Here is a 27,785-nt window from a genome sequence, read left to right as displayed (position 1 = left end):
TATTCATGTCCGTAACTGTAAACGAGAAAAGATTTGTGTACTGGGAACAATTTTTGTTTGCTCGCCAAGAGAGAAGAAGCATTTATGTTCAACCTTCCCCTATCAATCTAATTATGTTGGCTGTCGTATTTTGTAATGACGATCTTCTCGTTTAGTCTGTCAGTTCTTCAGCAGTACTTAAGAACATGGAATATGAAGACTACAGCCCAGGCTCCGTCTTAGTGGCCGAATTTTCTGCCAAGAAGAGGAAGAAAGCGGAGAGAATCCGCAATGTTTTGAAAGTTTTACGAGGAATTTTCCCACGGTAAGTCTTACTGTTATCAAGCACACACTAAGTCTTATTCACATCCAAGATAAGCAAAGAAAGTATGTGCAAGTTAGTATATACGCCTTTTCTTCATTCCATAGCAGTGGCGTAGCTAGGATGGGGCAAGGGGGGACTTCCGTCCCCGGGCGCAACATCCAGGGGGCGCCACATTGATGATAAACATATCAGAATGGAATGTTTTCCATCCTTGGAACTTAGAAAGGGGCGCAAAATCTTTATGTGTCCCCGGGCGCTGAAAACCTTAGCTACGTCTCTGTTCCATAGCATTAAAAGAAATTGGGTAAAAAAAAAATAAGGGAAGCTTTGGCGGTTGACGGAAATACACTGGTAGATCACAACAGGAAAACCCACAAACAGAAAACGTGCAACTGCCGAGGAAACTATTTCTAAAACAATCGAGTTCATAAGCTCCGTCAAGCGGAGAAAGTTCCATTATTCCTTAAAAGAGAGTTAAGAAAATAGACCTGCCGCACAAGTTAAACATCAAAAAACATTACACGATATGTACAAAGCGACCAATCCAATGTCGTATGATCGGATTCGATTACCCAAGAAAGGACACTTGTAGTCTAATGATATATTAAAAGCAGAGATTGGTATGCTTGCCAAAATATCGGAAAACTTTCTAAAAGACAAGAAAAAGCAAAACTGTTTTAAGACCTGAAAAATAAAATTAAGGAAAAAGAACTTCATTTGAGCAAGAGTTAATTATGAGAGATAAGATAAAGCTTTATCTTCGTAAGATTTACAGAAGAAACTGGGAGAAAGAATTTTAGACACATTGGGGGGGGGAGATAGAAATTCGCTTCGCTTCTTTTATATGTAATATATACAAATACATATATATTACAAATTTCGTTAAATAAAGATTTAAAATTTATTGCGAAATTTTGTATGATTTTGTAATAATATTTTCTTTATCACTGAAGTTATGCAAACTAAAAATTCATTCTCCTTAAAATTCATACCAGTGAGCATCAATGGCTCCCTCTCTGGGTCTTCAGTTATAACAGTTGAGCTATTAGTATTATTGACGGTTCTTTCGAAACAAATCAAAATATCTGAAAGAAGAATATGCCTGGAAATTGATTATAAAGTTTCTTATACGCTTTTATAATTTCTGAAATTGTGTAATCCATTATTTCTTACCAAAACATTAATTTTCAATGAGCAGGATTCTATGTAAGGAATAGTATATATAACCAATCTTAAAAGCATTACTTTAAAGGGAAGTACTGTAACCAGTGGTGAATGAGGTTAGCCTGAATGGGTTAAATGATAGTATTTAAAATTTTAAAATTTGAAGATACTGATAAATATAAAACCATGTTTACAAAAAATGAATTCATATTTTCTTCTTATAATTATGGAACCTTATAATCTTATATCCTTATAATTATGGAATCTTCTTATAATTATTATATTCACGTATAAAAAACAATTCGAACATGTATATAAAAGTGTAAAATAAATCACAACTACTTACAAACTATGAAATGAAAAAAATATGATCACAAAACATTCTAGTCATTACATAAGAAAGAACTTAAGTTAGAAGTTACAGTTGGACTTGCGTTAAAATACCTAGTGTACAAACAATTTTATTTAAATAATGCCATCTTTATGTTCCCTCGTTATAAATTGATGTTTATCCTTTCATCGCTTTTTTCATATCTCTATGATGCAAGAAGGTCTGCCATTTTAATTTTTTATAGGCCTTTATACTCATTTTCTCGAGATTATTTCATGCTCCTGAGTTTTAAATTGGCACAAATGACTTTAAATAACATAAAAATGCGTTTTTTAATAATTTCCTTCAAAAAGGAGCAGTAAATTCAGTTGACGTTCGGCAACAAAGTTAAAAAATTTGTACGTTTCTGCTTATACCCGTTTTCCTGCCAGGCGTGCACGTGCGAGACAACGTAGCATTGACATATGGGAAGCCTCATGAAGTACGTCACGAAATTATTAAATTTAAATACATTTTACGAAATTCAGATAGGTTTCATAATGAAAATTTGTATATTTATCATGACGTTATTAAATAATAAGTAGACAATTTCTTTTGGTACAGTCTGTAGGGTTTATATTTATTTTAACCAACATTAAGTTTAAACTATCTTTCCTGTCAAGCCTTACTTTCCCCTGGAGTTGCAATGCCAGAGTATGTAAATTTTAGTAGAACGCGCAAGGATTCAAATTGTCAGCGGAAGTAATCTGAGTTAAATAGAAGGGAAACGAGTTCGAAAGTGTGCTTTCTTGCTTCACGAGCGTGGAGGTGGGTAGTTAGAAATTGAAGAACCACGCGTTTCGGCCTGTGTGCTTGCCTCAGTAGATAGTTAAATCTTTCAACATAATATTCAGAAGTTTGCTGAATTGTCAGCGGTATCTTAGAACGCGGTTAGGTTAGTTACGTTTAGAAAGCCTCGTAGTTAGTCACTTGTTATTATTCCTTTTTAGTTTCTTATTTTTATTTTACCGCCGGGTCGGCGTAGTTTGTGAGCGTCAAGAGCACGCATCTGTAATTTCTAAAGCTGAATAAAAAGGAATTTAAACCCTTCAAGACTTTGTATACTTTCCAGTTCATAGCAGTCACCACTATTGTTGCGTGCAGGTTGGAAGCGCGCAACATTACAAGTCCTTTAATTGAACGAGTGGCTATAGCTTCAAAGTATTAGCACTTATTTCCGCTTAAGTTACCGGTGACTGAAAGGGGCAAATATTAGGTTTTACTGAAAGGGGCAAGTATTAGGTTTTCCGTAATCTTTCCAACGTCCAGTAACTTAGCAATCCCTTTTTTTCCGGTATATCTGGCATACAAAGAGCCAGTGAGTTTGCTTTCCATGAAAAAAACTAATTTATAGACTTTTTTGCAACTTCTGGCATGAAAAAAAGATTTCAGTTCCTTTCTTTTAGATTTACGCCCGATATCTAATATCCAACCAGCGCAAATAAGGCGATAAAAAATCGTCTTCCGTTTTCGATTTCATACTTTTGCAGCGAGAGTAGTGCCAATATATAAAGATATAGACAGTACGTCTTGACTGCGATTTGCTAATTAGTTCTTCCACCATATGATCGTATCTTGATAAACTAAGTGGAGTACATTCATTACAGGCGTTGTTAATAAACTAGTACTACTAATAATAGTAGGTCAGAATTACTGTTTTTGCAAGCTCATATATATTAAATAAATATTCAATAAAACGCGAGAATCACTCTCTTGTGCTACACATATTTCAATGTCGATTTTAATCAAGACATCAGATTAAATCAGATAAAGTAAATTTCATCTCATTTAATTCGCTTTTAGAATATTAATTTAATTCAGCTTCAGAATAATTTTCAAAAAAATTTGTGAAATTCATAATTAAAAACATAAGTAAATTTTCATGCACAGATAGAGTAATTTGAGAATGGACAATTCTGAAGTAATATTCTTAATAAATAAATAGCTTACAAAGAGTGATAACGTAAGATGGAACTCTCTGTTTCAGGATGTTCACTGCACCTTGATGATACCACCATAACTGATAGCCAGGACGAGGAATGACGGGCAATATTTCAAAGCAAGTTGTAGCAAACAGAGAAGCCAGTACCAAATATAATGAATGGTTATCGGTTCTTTTAGCTGAAAATATAGACGTTGATGATTAACTTTAGTTAATATTGTCATAACTAAACTAGTAAGTTGGCTTTGTAGTAAACTGCAAGAAACATAAGAAGTTATTACTTTTTAAAAAACTTTCTAACATGGATCAAGAATAATAAAATAAGTTACAATGATGATGTGATTGTGTACATACAACTAACTCCGAAGGGGAATTTAAACAACATGGTCCTATTAATCTGTCAAAGAATTTTAATTAAAATCAAGAATTTAGTTTTCAAAACCAAGTCAGATTTCAAAAGGCACACAAGACCATCTTATCAGTTTTTAATTTTGTATTATAAAAAAGACTATTATACCCAAAACTGCCAGCCTCTGAAATAAAGTAATATATTTTATTAAATATTTTTACAGATTTGAATTAATTTTTATTTTTTAAAACAGACTTCTGGAAAACAGATAAGATATTTAATTATAAATATATGATCGAATTAAACAATGAAGCTTAGTTAAGAGCAACACTTTTTTTTTTCCTATTTAGTGGTAAGGAACTTAATGGGCTCACTAAATCATGGTCAAAATCAAAATAGAATGCATAAAAATACTGCAGTAAACTCTTTAGAGCAATGTAATTTCCTGAAGTACAGGTTGGGAAAATTTGTTGTTTATCTATGAACATTTATTTATAATTGTTATAAAACTTACTTTTTGTTAATTCTTATATTTATTCAATTATTTGTACTTTATTTTTACACAATTTTCGTCAAAGATTTTCTATCTTCCTACCTCAGATTAATTATATATGCTTATGAGTTGCGAAAATTCGCAGCTATATTTATATGGGTCGCGAAGCTAAGAGTTTTGGAAAAACCGTATTTAAAGAACTTTATAAACATTGAAAAACATTGGTACATTTTGGGAAACTCTGCTTTTAAAGAAGTAGATAAAAACATACTTTGGCTTATTCTCAAACTTTTATTCGAGAAGGTGTACACATATTTTTTAAAGTCGAGAAGTAAGATTGTGAACAAATGATAATCTCAATATAATATGGTGTCCATAAGTTCTTTGATTACTAAGACTAGTGGCAGAACAAAGTTCCCTTTTTAGAAAAAATAGCTACATTAATTTCTTAGAAAAAAGTAATTAGGAATTATGTATGTTATGCAACTATAAACCAGACATAAATATTATGAGATAAAATACATTTAGAAAAGTATAAAATATCACAAAATGCACATTCAGCCTTTGCAAGCATATGCTATTCTTCGTATCCAACTCTCCTTTCATACTGTCACTTAATCAAGGCATTCACTTCTGTTGCTGAGAGTTGAGCATTCCATCAGAAACACCAGTAGATCATACGACACTCATCTTACCATGGCGGAATACTTGGTAAAGTAATATAGCACCAGCAATTTCCAGGACAACAGCAAACCAATTATCTTCCCAGAGAACTCTAAGATCTTTGAAGGATATGAACCAATCTGACGAAAGAGGACGAACCTAAAAATATTTCTCTTTTTACTTCAGTTTAAAATTTTAATAAAAGGAAATAACATAATAAACTTAGCATGGCAAATACAAGTAATTATTAACACTATATTTTAAGCATATTTCCCCACCAGCGAATTTAAAAAATATTTTTGATGCTATTTAAAACAGTAATGTTAAACTGACAGCTCGCGAGATGTCCTTTCTACGTCAGTGGGAAAGCTAACAAAATTTATTTTTACTATCGGGGACTTCCAAATGTGTGCAAAGTTTCAAACCTCTAAATAGTTTAAAACCATCTTAAATATCAACCATATCACTAACTGGTTGGTTGGTTACGGTCCTCATCTTTAGACATAGATAAAAATTAATTATTTGAGGTCCCTTTGAATGCAAAATTCCTGGATTTTGCTTGAGCCCCATCAAAATAGACTGTGTAACCGTATCTCTCCTTGCAAAACTGTTGAAGACTGTTTGAAATTACTACCACCAGAATTTAGAAATAACAGCTGATTTACATTTTAAGACATATTCCTAAACATATGTACGTGCTATAGTTCTTAAGACATACTGTGAAGAGACCTTTGAAATGCAGAAACTGGTTGTTGACTGGTTTAACAGATTTTTATTTTCGAAGTTAATATATTGTTGGTAAAAATCTTAGTACTGATTGAAATAATGAACTTTCACACAACTGTACGAAGCACAGTATCTATTTTTTAACAAAATAATAATCTTTCGCAGAACACATATTCTTATTTAAAACAAGTAATAAAAATATTTTAAGTCAATTCCTACTTAAATAAAGTCAATTCCTACTTAGATCAACAAAGGAAAAATTTTAAAATAAAAAAAAAATAAAATACAAAAACAATTTTTTAAATTAAAAAATTTTAATATGTGAAAACTGTATTAACATCAAGCGTCATCAACTACAATTTTAAAAAAAATGTATTTGAACTTGAGTGGATGAACAAAAAGTATTTTATCAACGATTGAAAATTTGAACAAGATATAGGAAGAGCTAATAGTAGGAATTTAAAAAAGGAAGAAAAAGCAGATTTCGTTGCAAATTGTTACTTTCCAAAATACTTAAACATTTCATGTACAACCGCAGAGAAAAAAAAATCGAAAGTCAGTCATTCCATAAGTCAACAGGCAATCGGAGATATCAGTTTCGTACCGCACGCATTTATTACAGAGTGCACTGCTACAATATTTCATTAACAAAGAATTTAGCTTGCATAGGCCAGTAGTATTTCGGAAGATTCGCTGATGTCGCACTCCAACACTAGGTTATGGAAATTGTTTCCGAATACAATCGTAAATCTTCTGTGCTCTAGCGTATTTAAAAGTAAAGCCTCTTATTATCTTAAACAACAACTGCTCGCAGTATCATAGAGGCCAAGACTGCTAAACAATGGTAATTCGACACAAGTTCAAATCTTGGCGAATGGGGCAACTTTGCGTCTCGGCATTGGTGATTTCATTATTTTCTCCATGTGTACAAGTTTCCATAAGTGTCCAAGAAGTAACACTGGTATATTGGTAATTCGACAGGAGTTCAAATCCCACTGAATGAATGACCTGGCTGCAAGCGATTGTTCGTGGCTTTTCTCATGCACGACATGAATACAAGCCAATTTCTTCTTTAAATGTTCTCCACTCTTCTTAGGCATTAGCCCTACGTGCTTTGCAGTTATCCAAATAATAATCTTCATTGGTAACATGAAAACGAGAAAATTTCGTTTAGAAACATTTCCATAAAAATAACTCTGTCCTTATATAATTATTGCGCTACCTAACTTGAAACTGTAGTATGCAAACCACAGTAGAAATTCTTATCAGTAGACTTTCTTTTACACAAGAAAAAGAAAATGAGCCTTTTTACGGACAGAAAATTGAACTTCAGTTATTTGGTATTCATATTTATATTCCATTTGTCCCACCTTCAAAAGGAAAAATCGTTTAGAAAATGCGTGCATTTTCTTAAAGAACAAAGTGATTAAAATTCCTCTTACCAAATTCAAGAACAGTTTAATTATTACTCACCACTATTTTTCCACCAAAACACCACTATTTTTTCTTCGTTCTTTTTATTCAGTAACCTCATGTGCTTTGCGTAAATGATTAAGGAAATAAGCATTGCAATAAAAACACTTTTAGCAGAGCTTAAGCAAATTGAACTACGATATTTCCTAAGCAAACTGAACGCGAAGAATACAGATTCGCAATATTACGGATAAATAAATAGGCAAAACCTTTTTTTAATTTACATGGTTTTAGTTATGGGCACCAAAAAAATAAAAATTTTTAGGTATCAATGTTCATGGTAACATGTGATTAAAAATAAAATTGTAGGATTACTGCGAATGACGGAATTTAAATTAAACTTGTCAGAGGAACTAAAGTGAACTGAATATTATCATTTTAGCAATCATTTTTAGATTATCGTTCCTGTTGCTCTCTGATATTCTATTAATACTTTACTTAAACGCATAGGAGCACAACGATTTTAACTTCATCTGACTAAGAATATTTTATATGAAAGCTTATACTTCTTAGTGCTAGAATGTGTAAACGCAACGTATTAATTTTATTTAAAATGTATTTTCCCGATTGGCAACAACAGTTTTTTTTAGAACGGTAATGATTTGAACTGTAATGTTTTTGAGCAGTAATGTTGACGGTAATGTTTCTGAATAAAGCAAGCATCTAACAATTAATGTTTGAACGGTAATGTTTGACGGAATGTGTTTTTAATAAAGGAATTAATTAATTGCTAACAAATGTATTTATGTTTTCTTATATACACTTTATTTTGTACTTTTTTAGGTCATGAAATTATTAAAAAATAGTACAGAAAATACATATCAGCGTAAAATCCCCCCCCCTCCGATTCGACATTCAATTAATTTAAACTTCTGTCTAATTACGAAATCGGATCTCATTACTTAAAACCACTAATGTGATAATACTGGAGGATTAAATCTTGAGACAAAAGTTCATTCATGTTCACTCTGCAAAACAACTTAAAAAGAACAATATTTGAAAACCGCTAAAATTCGATAAATTAAGTTAGAAATTTCAAAAAACATTATTTTGGAAGACAATTTTTCAATTTATCCGATGCTCTAACAATTAAAATTCTGCAATAATTTGTTTACAAGTTAAAAAATAAGGTTTCGTGAAAAAATTAACATTTGGTAAAAGTTATCAATAACGAATTCTGAAAAGAATCCTACGGAATATGACATCGTCATCGCAAATACATATGAATGAAGAATTCGTGCAAAATCGCACTGAAGGAAAGGATGATGATTTTTAAGATTTGATCCAAACAAAAAGAGAAAACAAGGTAAATTAAACCATATAAAAACAGTAAAAGGATTATGTGCCTATGAATACCCCCCCCCCCATTTCCAAATTTCTGTAACGTAAAGCACGTAGAAACTAGGAGCAAGACCCAGCGTATTCTTTTGCAATATTTTTTTTCCTACTAAATTATAATAGGCTAATTAAAAGCTTTCGAAGGAAGGTCGCAAAATGAAACTTACTTTTGAATGCACAATGGGAGAAAATAAAAAAAACATTTAATACTTATAATAACTTGTCCAGCAAGTCCAAATTAACAATTCAAATATTTTGCGTGTCACTGTATATTGCATCTCTTTGTATTAGTTTGTTTACCATATATTATACGAAAACTCAAGTCAGTTATTTTCGATCGAAATCCTTGAATACCTTTCAAGGTCTACTGGATAAATGCCAATTCCACGTTACAATGTCCAGAATTCCAAAACAATGCACAACTTTAAAATTTACGTTAATTAAATATCATCTAAAACTAAAAACACAAACAAGATTGTTTTTCAGTCCTTGAGGTAATATTAGTCATACTATTTACAAATGTAAAAAATGCAAAATTGTCACCCATTTTGAAAAATTTTTGGAATTGAGTTTCTCGCGGTTTTTAAATTAGTTATCTTTATGCAATTTTCCACATATTAAAATTAGTTTTATTATTATTTGTACATATATTTGAGAATTTCTTTATAGGAATATTCTTTCAATAACATCTTAAAAAGCTGATCAAAACAGACTTTTCAAGTTTATTTGAAGTACTTCATATTAATTGAATTTCAAGGTTCTCATCATTCTAACATTAAATCATTAAAACTATTAAATTTGTTGCTTCTAAGTTCTAGTTAAAGAAGTTCAATTTTGCAAAATAGAATCAGTATGTTTAAATAGTTCAGACACTGAATTTCTGCTTTTAAAAATGGAAATTTAGTGTAAAGTATGACCTCCATATTTATTTTTGAAAGTGATGGGCACATTTTTTCTATTTTGGCCTCGCCACGCGGCATAAATAAGATTCTTTAACAGATATGCACATTCTCAATGCTGAAAAAGTCCATGACCCATTTTAAAAAAGAGGAAACTTGACATCTTTATATCAAATTTTTACTTCTCTTAGCTGAATATTATTCAAACAATTTTTCGTATGCTTCTCTTGAATGCAAAATGCTGTAAAAAAGAGTTACATTTAAAATGCATGTTTTAGCATAGATTTTCTTATGTTTTACTATTTTATTCCCATGATTCATTATCTAGTTGATGAAACAAATGACGATTATTTAATGAAAAACAGATGAAAATACCTAAAATTGACTATTATTCTACTTCTTCAGTTTCAGATTAGTCTTTTGATTTAATTAATGTAGCTTACTGTTTTCAAGATATTATTTCACTGAATAAGAAAATGAAATTTGATATGTTTAGGCAATCAATCACCTTAGAAGAAGTCGCCAAGTTTCCATAATGTGCCAAAATTCTGGCAATTATGCGCATGAAAATTCTCAGCTTTTAATAAGTAACATCATTTTCGAGTGCGTTATTTTGATTGTATTCCGACAGCTTTTACAGCTAAAACGGGATTTTTATTTCATGATCAGTTTTAAAATATTATTTGCGAACTTGCTTGAAATAGAAGAAACTGCAACTGCAATATCACTAAAAGGTTAATTGCTATGAATCGATTTTTAAAGCGATCACAACCAGAACAAAGGACTCAAAAACTCGCTTGTAAGTAGATTTATTGATTGAATTTCGAGATAAATACATAATTAAAGACGTAAATGTATATATATTATTATTATTATTGCAGTTATGATTCGCCATTCCTTTTCTTTTGTAAAAAATCCTCATGATGACTACGTTAATATTTTTAAATACCTTAAATTTTCTTTATTTGCTTTGCAGAAAAGAATGAAAATGTCTATGCAGAGAGTTTTACAACGTTTTTAAGATCCGTAATATTTTAAAAAGCCCTCCAGATTGTAGTGAATTCCTCGTTTAACCGGAGCGAATTAACTGGATTGCGGATTATCCGAGTCCTGTCTTAAAAAAGTAGTCTGTTTATTTCAGAATGAAGGAGAAAATGCTATCGTAGACCATCAACAAAAAAGCAAACAGTCTATAGAAAATCAAAAGGGAAAAGTAATTTGGGGGATAACAGCAATGATACAGATATAAGTTACAATATTGGAAGCTTTTTATATTCACTCAAGAGTAATTAATTTAATTGCACTTAATTCAAGATATACAGGTATTCTTAAATCACCCATCAAAAAGTAAATTACTCTGTCGAAAAAATAAATCAACTGTACAGCCTTTAATCTTCTGCTTCACTCTAATTGCTAGCGAAATACAAGAAGGCAAATAAAAATAAGCACTGGTTGCATTGTGTAGTTAGGAACATGAAAAATGTGCTCGCATCCGACAGACTATGAAAGGACTACGAATACTAATTTAGTCTACTTAAACCAAATAAACTTTTCTCCAGATTAAATTACTTGAAAACAGTAGAACTGATAGTAGTACTTTTTATTAATTTATAGTACGAATTATTTATCTTTCCTATGTGTAACCTTCAAATTCATCGTAAACTCTGAGTAACCTTTTAAATGTCAACATTGTCCCGGTGTTACCCTACTTAATCGAGAGGTGAATATACATTTTAGAGTTGTATACATAATTAAATTTTAATAGAAGTTACGCACCACGTATAACGGATACAAACACGAATTCTACTAAATCACGAAAACTTTTCAAATGTTCATTTCTTCGGGAATCGCTTTATAAAGCAGAAAACAAGTAACTTATTAAATTTTTAGCTAAAACAACATGCACTCATAAATATATCGCGAACCGTTTGTAACAGTCCTAACGAAAATTTGCATTTCTAATTTTAAGTCACAGAAGCAGATCTGTTTAAAAAAATCTGCTTTTTAATAGATTCCTTTATCAAACATCTTTAAATAAAATACCTAGAAATTTCTTGTCACCTTTACTTTGTTTTACAGCCCTTCTAACTGCTTTATCTTCCAAAAATTCAATTTAAGAAACTTTTGCCATTACAGTAGATAACCTCTTATTTTGAGTATAATGGAGGACATAAGAACTTGAGAAATTGTTCATAAAGACAAGCAAATTACTTTAATTCAGTAATTTGCTTGTTGATATGAACAGTAACAATATATAGTATGCATGTTCAGGCAAAAATTAGTACTTACTAAAATACTGCGATTTACATAATTGGCATAAAAACTTGTTCGCTTCCCGTTGCGTCTAAACTTAAGAATTCATTTCTTTTTCATGCATATTAATTGCAACTGAAACTGATTATGGTAAACGAAAAAAAAGTTATTCTTAGGGGGCAACTATGGGCTATAAATCAGAAGGCACAGAATCAGAAAAAACTGGTTAATTAGTTTCTTAAATATTAATCACTTGAAAATTTCATGATCTTCCAATTTTTATCTATCAACATAATATTAAAACATACTGGAACTTAATTCAGAAGTCAAACAACAAAAATCAGCGTTATACCTACAAAATTTTCACAGGACTAGTTTCGATGGTTTTACTGAACCATCATCTTCAGCTGCAAAACCGCAAATGAAATAGGTATAACGCTGATTTTTGTTGTTTGACTTCTGAATTTTGTAGGTATAACGCTGATTTTTGTTGTTTGACTTCTGAATTAGTATTTATTCGGCGTGTTATTGTGTCTTAATTATACTGGAACTTGTTTCAATGAGTACATTTTACAAATTACTGTAAATAGCAAATACTAACGTAAACAACTTTTTTCATTTTATGTGAATTTCCACTTATTTGTTTATGTTTACTTTTTATAACAGATATTATATTTTTTACACAGATTTTAATTATTAGCTACTGGATTTAAATTTGCGAACTAACTTATAAAGGAGAGCAATAAAACGGCATTTAAGATAGTTTTGATTACGAACTGAAACATAAAAGCGTGCTGGAATTAAATTTAACGTTTTTGAAACAAATTAAAAATTCCAGAAAGTAACTGCACATCTTAAAATAAATAACACATAGTTTCTTACCATTCTGGATTCAAGGATTTCCTTTTTATCCAAAGCGTTTATCGATATGAATATTCCTCTAATTAATTTAATATCGTTCACTTCGAACCAGTTTTAGTAATCTGATTCTGTAAATAACCTCGTTTTAACTATACTTTAAAAATATTTTTCTTTAACAAGGTCGCAGGTGAAATTTAGCATTCTTCTAAGAGGAAAGTTCCCGCTCTGCTTCCGCTGCCCTCAACCTTTTTGAAGTACGGCATCAGAAACTAAGGTCAAGTGTTATGATCAGAAACATTTGTGCTTGCAAGAGATGCTGAAAAATCGTCTCGGAACAACCGGACGACCTTAAGAAAAGCGACTGGCAATTAATCGTCATTATGATATACATTTGTTTTTGTTCCTTCCATTATTCATTGAGAGTTTAGATGTGGTGCGTCTGTAACAATAATAACACACACAGCGTTAACAACAATCAAGAAAACGCAAGGAAAGTTACTATTCTCCGCAACAATTCCAGCCCATAGATTTTTCCCTAATCGTTAGCTTAAAATTTCGTACATTACCCCCCAGTGTAAATCATTGCTCGATAAGCTAGATCCTTCAAATATTAAAGTTTTAAATGCTTAGAAACAGCTAAGATGTGGATTTATCAGTCTTCAGCTGAGAACTATGAGGGTTGATTCTATTCAGCAGGCTACTTAATGACAAATTTGAGAACTGACCGAATGTCAAATAATTTATTACTACTTTATTTATTTATTTATTTTAGAAGGAAAATGGGGCAACTGCGCTTTTTTTTCCATTGATAAGTGAAAGTGGTAACTAAGCTTGGATGTTTATGTTAAAAAAAAACTTACTTTTAAGAGATAGAAGAAAAGCAAAATATGATAATTGTCCCAAATAGCCCTTGAGATTGCAATATGCTAGTCTGGAATAGTTATAGCTCTTGGAATATGGCAAAGCACACAGTAGGAATGCCTTCGAAAATTTACAACATAGATGACTTTTCAAGAGAAACTGACTCGTATTCACGTTACAGATGGGGAAAACCAACCATGCAGCCAGCCTGTTGACCTGAGATCGGCGAGTTGAACTCTCAGTATTCAGCAGTCTTAACCACTGGGCCACTGATGGAGCCTGAAAATCTGGAATAACCTTACACCTTTTTTTCAGCTATATGAGCTCTTACTTATCTGAATTAGAATGGCTGATTGGGTGGTTAATTATTTGACTATGGCCATCAAGTACACAAAGGCTATCTGAGCAAGGGAAGGGATGACTGCAAAGAGAACTTTCTAAGGAAAACGGTCCGTATTTATTTACCACATGGGTTAAAGACAAGGATAACCATCTATACAGACAGATCGTTCACTTGGGTTCGAACCTAGGACAAACTACCAATATTCAACAGTCTTTAACTACTCAGCCATTGGTAGTACTGAACAAGGGTGGGTCCATATAATTTCGGATAACAGACCTGCTACTAACTTTACTATTTGATTAAATTAATAAAATAAGTGTTTTAGATAATAATATAGGGGTTGAAAGAGACTGCAATAAAATCTCCGGTAGCTTAAGTATTAAATTGCAGAATGTAGTTTTAAAATCATCTTTCATTAGCCATAATTTGGAAGTTAAAAAAAACATGCAATTTATGTTTAATGAAATGGTATTCTTAGGATTAGAATTCAAAATAATTGTAAGTTTGATCCGGATAACGGGTTATTTTCCTTTTATTAGCTTTAAAAATTTGCCTTACTTACACTAAAAGTGAAATATCCCAGCCGGTTTCTTGTTTCAGATTTTTTAAAAACCTTTTGAGCATCTATAATTGAAAATATTTCATTTTCTTTCATAATTTTCGGCATTTTCTTTGTAAGAATATTTTACATTATTTAATTTTCTTCTGCCCAGTCTTGTCAATATTTTACTTTTTATTTTCATCAAAAAATTTAATATATGAAAACTAAATCTTTCAGACTTATAGATGAGAAAAAAAAAACAAATTCATTTATTCTTCTTGGAAATAATGCGATGAAATTTATTGGTAGTATTATTCAAGATAAAAAGCACAAAAATAATGCACTTAATTTCTTTAATCTATATTTTTGATAAAAACAGCATCAAAATGTTGAGAGCAAAATGCCGTCTGGTAATCTTTTATATATTAACTCTACAGATAACTTGTTCCCAACCAAGAATGATTTTATATAAAAACTCAGATCAACAAGATCAGACCACTATTTTTTAAGTGGCCCCCCATGCCGCACAGACACTATAACTTGCAAACATCCAAGCCTTCTTCGAGATTCGAACTCATCAGCGTTAACCACTATACAGATCAGAGCAATAGTCTCGGTATAATTAATTAGCTGTACTTACTGAAAAGAGTAAAAATACTAGATTAGCAGAATACAAAAATTTAACATTAAGAATAGGAAAGTGACGAAGTTATTTATCACAGCATTTTAAGGCTATCTCCTTAGAACGAATGCTTTCGTTTAGGATACAGCTAGAACGAAAAGAGGTGAATCTCACGTAGCCAGTCCTTTCAGCAGCTCAGAGTGAAGTGCCAAAGTTTAGTGGTTTTGCGATGAAAGTATGATAACATTTCATCTTTTACCTAATACTGGGTGTGCTAATGAGGCATATATATTATATATCGGAGCTCTGCTGATGCCACAGAGAAGATGTAACTGGTCACTTCATTCGCAATAGAAGTCAGTAGGAAACTACATTTTGTTTGTTCAAAGGGCTGAAACATCATCAGCCCTGATGATAGATAGTACTAATAAATATTATAATAGAATGAGAAGTGGAAAATTTAAGGGCGAATATATTTTAAATTAGCTCTAAAAACTCTTACATCGTAGAATTATTACTCGCACGTTCTTAAGAGTCTTGGGTGTCTTTCTGATATTGTTTCAAATGTCCAGACGCTTGCAACTTAATGCATTCGTTGGAAATAGCCAATACACCCGGTCATTTAGCAACGTTAAGAAAGGTGCACCACGGAGGACAATTGATTTTTAAATTCAGTCCCAATTTTGATGGAAAGCAGGGGATGAATTCTAGGAAACGGATCCGAGGATCTTCCAACCCTTTTATTTTATCACCAAACCTCTCGAGAGAACGTTTGGCTGGCCACTATTTATTAAGTGCCTCCATGCCGCACAGAAACTATAACATTTGAGGAATATAAAATGCTCTTTTCTCCCAAAAGCACTATCTCAAACTATTGTGCGTTGTAATGTGCTAGTGTGTCTAAACGCCGTTAACCAGTCTTTCGCTGGAAGCAGAAACTAAAGCTACCATTCCGCAGCTTGTAACACACAGACATCGGTCGGCCTTCTAAATTTCAAAAAGGAAACATGTATAAAATGTGGTCTAACAAGATATCCAGATGCTTATTATTCTACAACGTTGAGCTAAAAGCTACTCAGTCTGTGGGAAGCATCACTGTGTGAACTGATTTCACAAGACATTAGAGGTCCTAAAATTATTACAGGTCCTAAAATTTTGTTTTGGAATAAATGATTAATCTCCTTTTAAACATTCTTCATTGTTTACACAGTTCATAAAATACCAGCAGTATGTATATTATATATATATATATATATATATATATATATATATACACTGAGAACTATATTACACACTGAGAACGAAGAAGTGAATAGGATTCTGAAAAACCTTTATAACTATAAAAGAGATCATGTGCAGTGCAAATATTCATAAAATTTTGTTTAGTGAGTATAATATGTTTGCAAATCAGTTCAAGCTACTGAAAATAGAGGTTTCGCCAGTGTAAAACTATCAGGCATTTTTAACATGCAGAAGTCATGAGCTCATATTTAATATTATCAGGCGAAAAAGCTGCTGTGATATCTTAACAGATAAATGTTTCATCACTGAATTAATATCAAAATTGGCATTAATTATGATGTTAACCAGAAGAAACTACAAGTGCTCACTGCTATAAAATTACCGTTTCGGGTATTACGCAGATGTTTTAAACCACATTTGAAACGCACTTGTGGAATAATGTGCCTGGCAAGTCAGCAAGTATGCTTCAAATCTCAAAATAAACATTTTCAAAAGACTCAGCAGCCGAAAGGCTAAAAAAAGTGAATTTTACACGAAATATCAAATGTCCGCGATCAAATTTTGATTCTTCAAATAAATAAACATCGAATGATGGCTGAAAACTTTGGAAATAATAAATAAATACAATGAACTCTGACGTAAGATGACTATCCAAGGTTTTAGGTTCTTTGTAGAAGCTATGTTTCCGTACCAATTTTTTTTTTTTTTTTTTTTATATTTACAGAAATGCTGATCACTCTTAAAGGTCTAAGAGGTCTTCTCTAAGAGGATAAGCAATAGAAACTTAAGGATGAAACACATTTGCATGAGTACTCATATTAAATAAATACAGTACAATATTGGTTACTCAAATTTCGATATACGTTTATATGCGGAGATAGGTAATTAAAATTAATGGTAATACTTTTCGGCAAGTCTAATTTCTGCTAATCTGACGTTTTCATTTTCAAACTCTTCAGTTTCGGCTTTTTTCAAATCGACAATAAATCCATATAAAAGCAATACAGAAATATGCAAATTTCCTCACTAATTTGAATTATTGCTTTACTTTGCAAATGCGATGTATTCATATTTTTCTTTCTTTATTTCTGTTTCCTACATATTTCTGTTTGTTTTCTACATGCTGTAGAAATTACTTTTGAAGTTCGCAAATAAATATCTATATACATACAATTTAAATTTTTTTTTATATAAATGTTCATTTTTTTATTTTATTTGACAAGTTTTCAGTTTCAGTCACAATGTGGGTTTAAATTTGCTGCTATCCTCGACGTTAGCGAAACAGCACACTTTTAATAAAAAATTTCAAAACTAACAAAAATTAGATAGGAAAAAACAAGAAAATAAATTGTTAGGTAATTAACAGTTATAAGTGCTGAAGTTAACAGTTACAAATTAAAATTAATGACTGCTTACATGCAACCTTGCGAATAAATAATCCTGCAGCCTTATTTCCAGAAAGCATTAACCCTACCTTTTCCTAACTGTGCTTAAAAAATACTAAATGGCATTTAAAGAATTCAAAAGTGTTGGTGCTGAGAATATTAAGTATTTCTCCCACTTGCTTTCTTCGGTGTATGCTAGCTGGAGTGAATATTAAACGCCCCGAATCGTTATTTATTTATTTTTTTAAGCTTCTACATGATGCATTGTCAAGTATGTCTGTTTGACCCTTCCTTAATTTTATAACGCATTTTTCTTTTTCCGTGGAAAGCACGTGCTAAAATAAATCGCTGTAAATTTAAATGTTAAGCATTCCCCCGATGTGACGTCAGTCATAACTTTAGTTCGATTTCAGCCGAGAATAGAACAAATTTTTTCAGATTTTCGGTTTCAAGTACTAGAGAATATTTCTTTCCATGAACCTTTCCGAACTCAAAAGACAGCTACTTAAAATAAATGCGCTAGAAATTATGAAACAAAAAGTTCATAATGGAAATTTTGTAACAATGCAGTTTTTTGTGTGTTTAAATGTTCAGGTAAAATGTACCATTTTTGTTTTGATTCAAAATATAATATTTTAAACGATTAAGATCACATTTCGCTGTTTTATGAGATTTGATATGCAAGAGTATTCATATGCAATACCTGATGTTCATAAATTCCCCAAAATTTTGTTTCATATAATTTATTAAATGTAATCAGTAGCAAATTTTGCTTTAAATCTTTCAGTCTACGACACTACGATCGATAATATTTCAGAGTAAGAGGTTCTTAGAAAATGTAAGAAATTTTATTTTATGTTGATGGTAGAAAGACAAATCCTTTCCAGTAATCAATTTATTTGCAGCGTTTTTAACGCCCTATACGCTTTCAATGTTTAAATACTGGTTACGAAAACAGATTTTTCCCTTTCGTTTCTCATTTTGGATCGAATAACAGACCGCAAAGCGTTCGTTGTCTTGTTAGGAGCGTTGCACTGCGATTTACGCATTGCCTCAATGGAATGGTTTGGTTGATTGGATATCTAGACTATTTGGGTTGCTTATTACAATATGGCAAATTATAAAATGCAAGAATGCCTTCTTGGATAGCTTTCTAAGAGAAACTGATTCTCATTGACGTTAGGCATCGAGAAAAAGCTCAATATCCAAATTTGCGTGTGTGATTATGGCAAAGCCTCGAGGGTTATCTGCCTAAGGGAAGGAATGCCTTCGTGGAGGACTTTCTAAGGGATATTGCATCGTATACACGTTACACATGGGGAAAACCACGAAAACGCCCATGCAGACAGCCCGTTCACGGGATTCGAAACTCGGACCGAACTACCAGTGTCCAGCGACTTTACCGCTCGGCCGCTTTTGGCCAAACCAAATTTGCAGTCGGCCTTTTCGCCGGAATCATTGATTCCAGCGAAAAGGATTGAATCCAGCATTCAGATGTCTTAACCCCTCTGCCACTGGAGAAGATATGTTCTGGAATTCCATACATTTGGAAGTGAGATACCTAGAGTTCTGCTCTAAATACGGAAAATTTTTTTGTTATCATCCTTCATGTACTAAACCTCTCTTTCATTGAGTTATTTGAGAAAGGAATACTACTTTTTCCCTCATGGAATCTCAAACGATTGCTTAATTAGGACTTAATAACTGCTTTTATTTTAAATTGTTAGTTAAATCTGATGGTTCGTTTCATGAATTGAGCAGGGATGTTAAGAAATAAAATTTGGATTGTTTCTGGAATGCAATTATGCGTTCCTCACAGATATAAATCTACGTTTTTTTCGTCAGACAAGATCCAGGTGTATAAGGAAACTTTAAAAATGAAATAGGAAGAATAGTTTAAACCTACTTCATTTAATCATTCAGTCACGTTCCCAATATCGTTGTCATTTACTACTTACCCGCGGGCTAAATAGAGTATACATTTCACAAAGCAAAGGGGGAAATTCTCAGTTCCTTGTGGAACCAGTTGGTGACGAAAGCGTTGAGCTTTAAAGGTCTAATATTTTCATGTCATGTGGCCTTGAAATTAGCATTTGGGGTCCTTTGTCTTCATGAATCTTTCTCGCATGCTCCTCCTTTCTTGATACCAGACAATGAAATTCCACTCAATGAAATAGGATTCACAAAAGTATTTTAAATGGGAACATAAAAAAAAAAAAAAAAAAAAAAAAAAAAAAAAATTTCTGAACTTCGTCAGACCTCGATTATCTGTCAATTTCGGCATAGCAGTCTTGTAGTCGGAAAATAGAAACTCGTCACTACCAATTACGAAGAGGGAATAATTTAGTTCAATTCTTAGCACACTAGAGATAAAAAAAATTAAGACTAAACTTTAAAATTAGTCATATTGTAACTCCTTCATTTGCCTCTTACAACACAGTACAGATGGGAGCATTAAATTAAATTCATAAGAAATTCTAATCGCATCATGATAACTAACAAACATATTTTATTTCTCTAACAGTGCTTTTTCTTTCAATTTAAATAAAATATGGTACAGCTTTTTTTTTTTTTTTTTTTTTTTTTTTTTTTAACAAGGATATGCAGCATGGAATCCTTATGACAAATGATTTGAACACTGCCAAATAAATTGTTCGTAAAGAACATGCTATTCTGTGTTCTTTATGAGTAATCGTGCTTACATGATTCATTTTCAATAGAGAATTTTTTTTTTTTTTTCTTGTATACTTTTATTTAACATTACCTTTTATTCCTACAGTGAGGCTCATTTTAAATTAATTGCTGATCTTTAACCAATCTTTCTTTCTTCTGTGTTTTTTTCATCGGTTTGCCTTAGTGTGTAATGTATAAATAAAAACTGCCGTTTAAAAGAGTGGTGGGTCATACAGTTTTCAATTTATATGAAATGAATGATTCTTGTTTTAAAATGTTTATACTTGTTTTTAACATAATGCAAAGACTTTTTAAGTTAATATTCATTTATAAAAAATTTAAAAGAAAACATTTTACATTAAATAACAGAATTTTATATCCTTGAGCTTCTACTATTTAATAAGCTAGTGAGAATAAATACATGAGCCGGAATTTTAAAAATGGCGATATTTCTGTATATATGCCATGAAACGAGAACATTATTTCTCGCTCACATCATATTTACTTCAATACTTCAAAATGACAAGTTAAAGCACCGCCTGCACCCGTGCATCCAAGTGGGTATATCAAATATTCCCGGCCTTGCTACCTGCTAAGGATGCGCTTCGAAGGAGTCTCACCCCTCCATCCCTACAATCAAACTCTCGAAAGGATTTCGGTTTGCCATGTATTTTGAGTGCCGACTTGCTGTGACATACTGAAATATATATTTTTGTAACATTAACATTCATCATAGGGATCATCTAATGAACCACTAATGTTGGCAGCTTTTTTTTTTCTGAGAACGACTCCCATGAGGGTTCTATGTCGTTGTAATGGCGCCTGCAAACTTGATGAGTGCAAGATTTACAGAGTTTTTAAGTGTTTTGAATGTTTGATTTTCTTTAACTATAAAGAATAGTAAAATTAAACTGCTTGAAAATGGATTGTGAAATGCAGTAACAAAGGTCTATTCAGTTCGAACTTGTTGGTGTCCGCCAGCAGGGTGTAAGCAAATATTAAACTCCACATATTCCTGAGTAAATATTTTCCTCTTTCGTTTAATCACTGTCAAAAAAACTCATTTCCTTTTTCTTTACTTTGTTCCGTATTTGACCTTCTCACTAAATCGCATGAATAAATTTTATTAATCTTTCAGTCTCGAGTAGCTTAGAAATATTAATGAGATTCATTTAATGCATTTTAATTACTTTTCTTAGAGAAAGGAAACTAAATTGTAAAAGATAACCAAAGTCATCCAAGTCTAATATCCATATTTCTTTCGATTAATTTGTGTTTCATTTGTAACAAAATGTTGAGAATCACGATGCACAGTGTCTCACAACGGTAATCAGAAATTTATATTTTTGAAAAAAAAAAAAAAAAAATGCCAAATTCTTTTAAATACATTATAACTATAAAATATATTTTTCTATGAAGTATATAACGTTTACCCAATGCCCTTTTTATGCTAAATATTTAACAAAATTAATAATAAACTTAAGCTTCAAATTCAATGTTTTTTTTTTTTTTTTTTTTTTTTTCCCGAAAGAAAATGTCACAGAAGTGATCGGATGATTACTAGCATTGTATGTAAAACTTTAAAATTTTCCAATATTTTGCAGGATTTTTATTAGTTTTTAAAAATGTTATCTTTTTCCTCCCATGGACTGAACTAATTCAACTTATTAGTCTTATTCTAAATTTTCTTCCTTTATCTTGCATTACTAATTTAAGTTGTTATTTTGAAAGTGCTTATTCTTTGCCAAATATATTCCATAAAGCTTAAATCCTAACAATGAAGTAATCTGAGCATTTCAAAAATACTGAGCATAAGCTGTGTTTATTTTTAGCAGGCTAGAAATAATTTGGAAATTATTTTGCAGGTTATATTTTTGAGCCGATGATTTCAAATTTCAATAAACATTGAATTATCAACTGGTTTGTGTTGATCCATAACACTAAACTTAAGGTTATGGTATCAAACAGTCGATTGTTTTCTATTCCCCCGAAAAACTTTAATATTCGAAATTCTTTTGTGGATGTTGTACAAACTCAAAAACTGACTCTATTAAAACAAACAAACAAATATTATTTCTATTATCAGATTTTTATTTTTCATAGATTTTGAGAAAGAAAGCTCAACATTTTTGTTCTTTCATTGATAAAGAATTTTTATCTTACCATCCGTTTAGTATATTGCATTATTAGGTCTTTCGATTAAAAAATATTTTCCACGATTCTTAAAATCCTGCTTCAGATTTGGAAATACTCTATGCCATTATTTTATTGCATTCCATTCCTAACACATTTGTTGGGTGTTCTAATCTCGAATGCTATTTTGAGGACATAATAATAAAACGTTTATAAATAACAAAAATTTAGGAATCTTTTTTGAAATTCAGTAAAAAAATATTTCTTCAGCTATCACTTAGTGTATTTTGGGTACTTTTCCGTTTTGCCGGCGCAAGCGATAAAGTCGTCAATAATGGTACAACCGATGCCAAACGGAATGTTCTCGCTGGTAACCTTTTACGCCTCATTTTCAAAACAAGTCGCAGCTTTTTCTTATCAGATTGATTGTTTCTTTCAATACTGGCATATCATTACATAGAATTTTTATCAGATAGTTCAGTTTTATGTCTAAGGCAATTTTCGGCAACTAAGTCAATTAGGATGCAATCACAGCGTTTACCCGAAGCCGAAAATATAGAAAAGTTAATGTCAAGGGTTAAATTCATCAATTCTAATGAGAATGCATTAGCGAAGTAAAGCACTGCAGTTTTACATAATTTCTGAGTAAGTTATTCGTACGAAATTGAAATATTTCTTGCATTTAGACTTGTGTTCCAAATTAAGATTTAACATGAAATTAATGTAGATAATTACTGAGAGCATTAGATTTTTGTAGAGTAGTTTACGTGACATGAGATCGCTTGGGGTCACGTGATATGAACCGGCGAATCAGGATGTTGAACCATGAAAGCATAGTGAATTCTTAAATTAATGTCTTTTTACAAATTTGTTGTCTTTATTTATTGGCTTTTTATAAAATTTTAAGCGATATTAAAATGTTTATGCCTTCTTTTTTAAAAAGAATTCTTAGAACTAACATATTTTTAAATATTTTTTATGTGTATACTGTATGTTGTCGCCAATAAAGTCTGCTTGGCGAGATTTGCGCCGGCGAAACGGAAAAGTACCGTATTTTGATGCAAAATGCCGTAAATACATGCAGTATTGGTATTTATAACTAGGGACGTAGCTAGAAGGGGTGGTGGTAAGGGAGATATCTGTGCCCGGACGTAACATCCAGGGGCGCCAAATTGATGGATTTTCAAAATAAAATATTTTCATTCTTGCTAAACAGGAGGGCGAGCGAAATTTTCGATTATCTCCAGAAGCTGAAAACCCTAGCTACCAGTTGTGTCTATAGCCCTTCGTTCTCCCTCCACCCATTTCGGTACTTGCGTATTAACGCAACCAGGCCAAAATTCGCATAAATCGCCAGATTTGGCGATCCTACTTACGGCAACCCTACGTGTTATACGTAGTTTTCCGTAAAGAAATTATTTTTCTTACTGGTTAGATTGAATGCCCTGAAATACTTTAATTACTTTTTTGAAGAATTACTTTTTTGGTTACTGTACCTAACAGAAGCGCCGTTACCCTCATGGAAAAAATTTGCGAAAATATCAAGGAAGGAAGCATCATTTATTCGGAATTCTGGAAAGGATACAATACAAGTGAATTCGAAAATGCTGAATTTCTGCATGGAACTGTTAATCACAAATATAACTTTGTGGATCCCAACACGGGCGTTCACACACAATATGTAGAGCGCATGTGGGGCTCAGCCAAATGGCGCAACAAAAAACAGAGAGGAACAGCCCGTCATCATCTTGACTCATACCTTATCGAATTTATATGGCGCCAAGCTCAAGCTGTTAATGGCGAAGACGGTTTTCAATCAGTGCTAAAAGCAATAGCCAAAAGATTTCCGCCGAAAAAATAATTCTGCAACTTATTCAAATTCGAAACCGGAAGGGTTCAATTGCTATTTTATATTTTAAAACAAAATAATATAAAAAACTGTATTAAAAATTATCTGTAATTAATAAATGTACATTTTCTTTCTATTCATACTTTTTTACTCAAACTTACAAATCGCGCCAACCTGGTTGCGATAATACGTAAGTACCCTCATTTCTAAATAGTGTTCGAAGACTTTAGCGACATGATTTTCTCTTTCGAAAAAGAAAATATATTTTAAGCTAAACAATTTATTCTTGGGAGAAATATTTCGTGTAGTAAAAACACTGAATAAGCACTTCCTTCAAAAAATATAATTTGCAATTTTAGTTTAATGGGTTTTAATATTTTTATTTTTATATTTCATTTTTTATTGTCCGATCACTAGTGATGCACTATATGTTTTAATAGATCAATCCATTCAAGCTGATACCAAGCGATTTTGCAAAGTATGTAAAAAAAAAAAAAAGGGTTCGACACATCTTTTATTCACTATAACATAGTTACATTTATAATGAATTTTCAAATTAAAAATACTTCCATCACATGCCAATGATTTGCCATATAACTAATTTCCAAACATCAAAAACGCTAAGGATTTTGTTACCTCATTTTCAGATTAACATGTAACGATTGCCTTTGTGACTTTGTAATTTATTTCAATGGGTTGTCACTCACTTGTCATGAAACAACTCAACTCGATGAAGGATACATACGCTAACTCATTCATCATTCTAAATAAGCGTGAAGTTTACTTTCTCATCGTCATATGCCTTACTGCCGTGTTAATCTGCTTCTTGACAGCTAAAATTAATGTTACTACAGCCAGTATTTTCGTTCAAACATACAATGCAACTATGACACAACTCTTAACTGACAAGGCCATTCCATTTGGATTGTATGATGTCTTCATTTTTACTTCCGTATCCAAAATAGAACATATACCAATTATTTAGCTAAAATTGTCGTAAGAGAGAATCTGAGTAAATTGGTATAATTTGTACGAAGCTTATTGGAAGTTTTAGAGGATATCCTCCTCTGAAACTGGTCGGACTAGTCGGACTAGCGTAGGTAGTTTCTCCTCTGAAACTGGTCGGGCTGGTCGAACTAGCGTAGGTAGTTTGTAAAAAGATGCCGGCACCTTTTACGCAAACTGATCAATTCTCCAAAAGACGCAAAGATGCCCCAGCATAAAGACACAAGAATCCAGGGACACAGAGCAAGGATGCCAGGCAGTCTTATGAAGCTCAATTTATATCATGAAGAATGCGGTTTTCATCAAAATGCCGGGACGCCCATGTGAAAATTTTTTATTTTGTCGAATAGTCGCCGACTAGCGCAAAGGTTCCAGCATCTTTTGGAATTGCGCATCGTTATGAAATCGTTGGTGTGACGGGGCATTCAAAATTCTCCACTTTCATACTACAGAGTAAATAATTAGATCTAACAGTTGTGAATTTGCGACGAGCTAACAGTAAGGGGTTAAGACGAAGAGTTTAACACATTTGCATTCAGATTTATTTAAGTGTCATTAATTTTTTTTTTTTTTTTTTTTTTCCTGATGAGGGTTCCGAAGATAGAATTCTAGTATGGTTAAGGTTTCATTCGTTTTTATACCATCAACATCAGGTCACGAGGCGGAATTATGTCCCTGTGCCCGGAAAGTTAAGGAATTCCCAATAGCTCCATCCATCTCTGGATGTGTCTGGAAGATACTGAAATTCCCTTTTGGAAGATTTTGTAGGAAAGTGAACCAGACCGACACTGCATCAGATAAACCCCGTGCGGGCATACGGCCGACTCGGCTAATGAAACGAAAAACGAATTTCAATCCTATGTAGGTATGCTAAGAAAATAATTTATTCTTAGTCTTCCCTCTTTATTATGTGTGGCTATATGCCTTGTCTACATAATGCGAGCACTGCATGCCGAACACGATATTACATACATATCGAGTCTATACGAGTACCAATTTTATGTCCGGACAATGGTAACGTATCTAAACCAGATAACAAAAGCGCATTAATCCTCTATACATTTAACAGAAATTCATTATACTGATCATAGTCAGTAATTATTGTCAACCGTATGTTGGTTTTTGCGCTGTGTTGACTGGGAATTAAAAACATTTTGCTTGTTTATTTTATTTCATTTACTGGAATTTTGCTGTCAGCTTTAACTCAACTAACTTTTTGAAGGCGTGGAATCTATTGTAATCTATTTGCCAAATCGGCTTTCTAATGAAGCGTTTTCGATAAAAAGAACTGAAATTATTAGAAATAAAGTAATACACAAAATTGCCACAGATGCTTTTTCTCATTTAGAAGTAAATAATGTTGAACAAATTTGAATGTGAAATGGAAATTGAAAATGTACATGTCTAACTATATTTGGCGATGCAGCGCTGTTTTGGAGATTTCATGAAATTTTGAATTTTCATCAGGAAGTATCAATATTGGTGATCAAATTATTTCACTGAAAAATAAAGTTTGGTACATTACAGTGCATAGTGCGGTTAATCTTCGGATTGTGGTAACTTTACAATTTTTTCGCGACAACCCTGCTGCAGCAACCTGCTAGTTTTTTTTTTTTTTTTTTTTTTTTTTTTTGACGACATTTTGTTTTCACGAAGTAAAGGCTTTTTTTTTTTTTTTTTTTTTTTTTTTACTCAACATTTTTTCCCAACAATCTGCTAGCCGAATTACGCTTATTATTGCTAGAACTTTTATGTAACAAAAGTGCTTAATCATGACGAAGATTAGATGCGAAATTGGGAGAAAGTGCAGAATCGCCCACTGCTTGCCGCGTTTTTAAGAATTCCACATACACGGTATCCATGTACACGTCGACCTATTTTCACTTAAAAAAGATCCCAGAATTGCACAAAAATGACATTGCGCACACTCTTGACTTTATCCATGTACACTGTAATCGTATCATTAAGTTAGAATAATTCGTGGAAATAAATTTAAATGAAGAGCTGCAAAAATGTCTAATTTAATTAGCGGTACAAAGAAGTAATGTGGTGTCCACATAATTTTTTTCTACATGCAGGCCTTTCACCTGACAATCATTTCCCTCTTCCCTCCATTCCCAAACTCGAAAAATATATAGACTTTATTTTATTTTTAAATTTAAAGTATTTTTAATGTAAAAATTACAGAAAATGCTGATAAATATCTAAAACTGAATAAAAAGTTTTTTTTTATATTCATAAAACAAAATTTAATATTTAGCAGGTAAATAAAAATCTGACGGCATCCCGCTGAAAC

At 32.0% G+C, this 27,785-nt stretch overlaps 1 protein-coding gene across 3 annotated transcripts in view; it reads right to left on the bottom strand.

The window, feature by feature from the left end:
* The window catches only part of LOC118179668 (uncharacterized), a 49,185-nt gene that overhangs the window by 8,572 nt on the left and 12,828 nt on the right, over positions 1–27,785 (bottom strand). For 2 of the 3 annotated variants that reach the window (XM_085822122.1, XM_085822123.1), the window contains exons 2-3: positions 5,318–5,444; positions 3,789–3,959 (exon numbers count right to left, since the gene is read on the bottom strand). In XM_085822122.1, the coding sequence (XP_085678248.1) occupies positions 3,789–3,959; positions 5,318–5,444 (298 nt within the window). Of the gene's footprint in view, positions 1–3,788; positions 3,960–5,317; positions 5,445–12,856; positions 13,032–27,785 lie in introns of those variants that run through there. The other variant, XM_035348833.2, reaches the window with a different exon arrangement.

Source organism: Stegodyphus dumicola, chromosome 8 (genome assembly GCF_044657685.1).
Source record: "Stegodyphus dumicola isolate Sdum_Otavi_A_Nest chromosome 8, ASM4465768v1".
Lineage (NCBI taxonomy): Eukaryota > Metazoa > Arthropoda > Arachnida > Araneae > Eresidae > Stegodyphus > Stegodyphus dumicola.
Note: the sequence above shows the minus strand (reverse complement) of the source record. Positions and strands in the feature narration are given on the sequence as shown.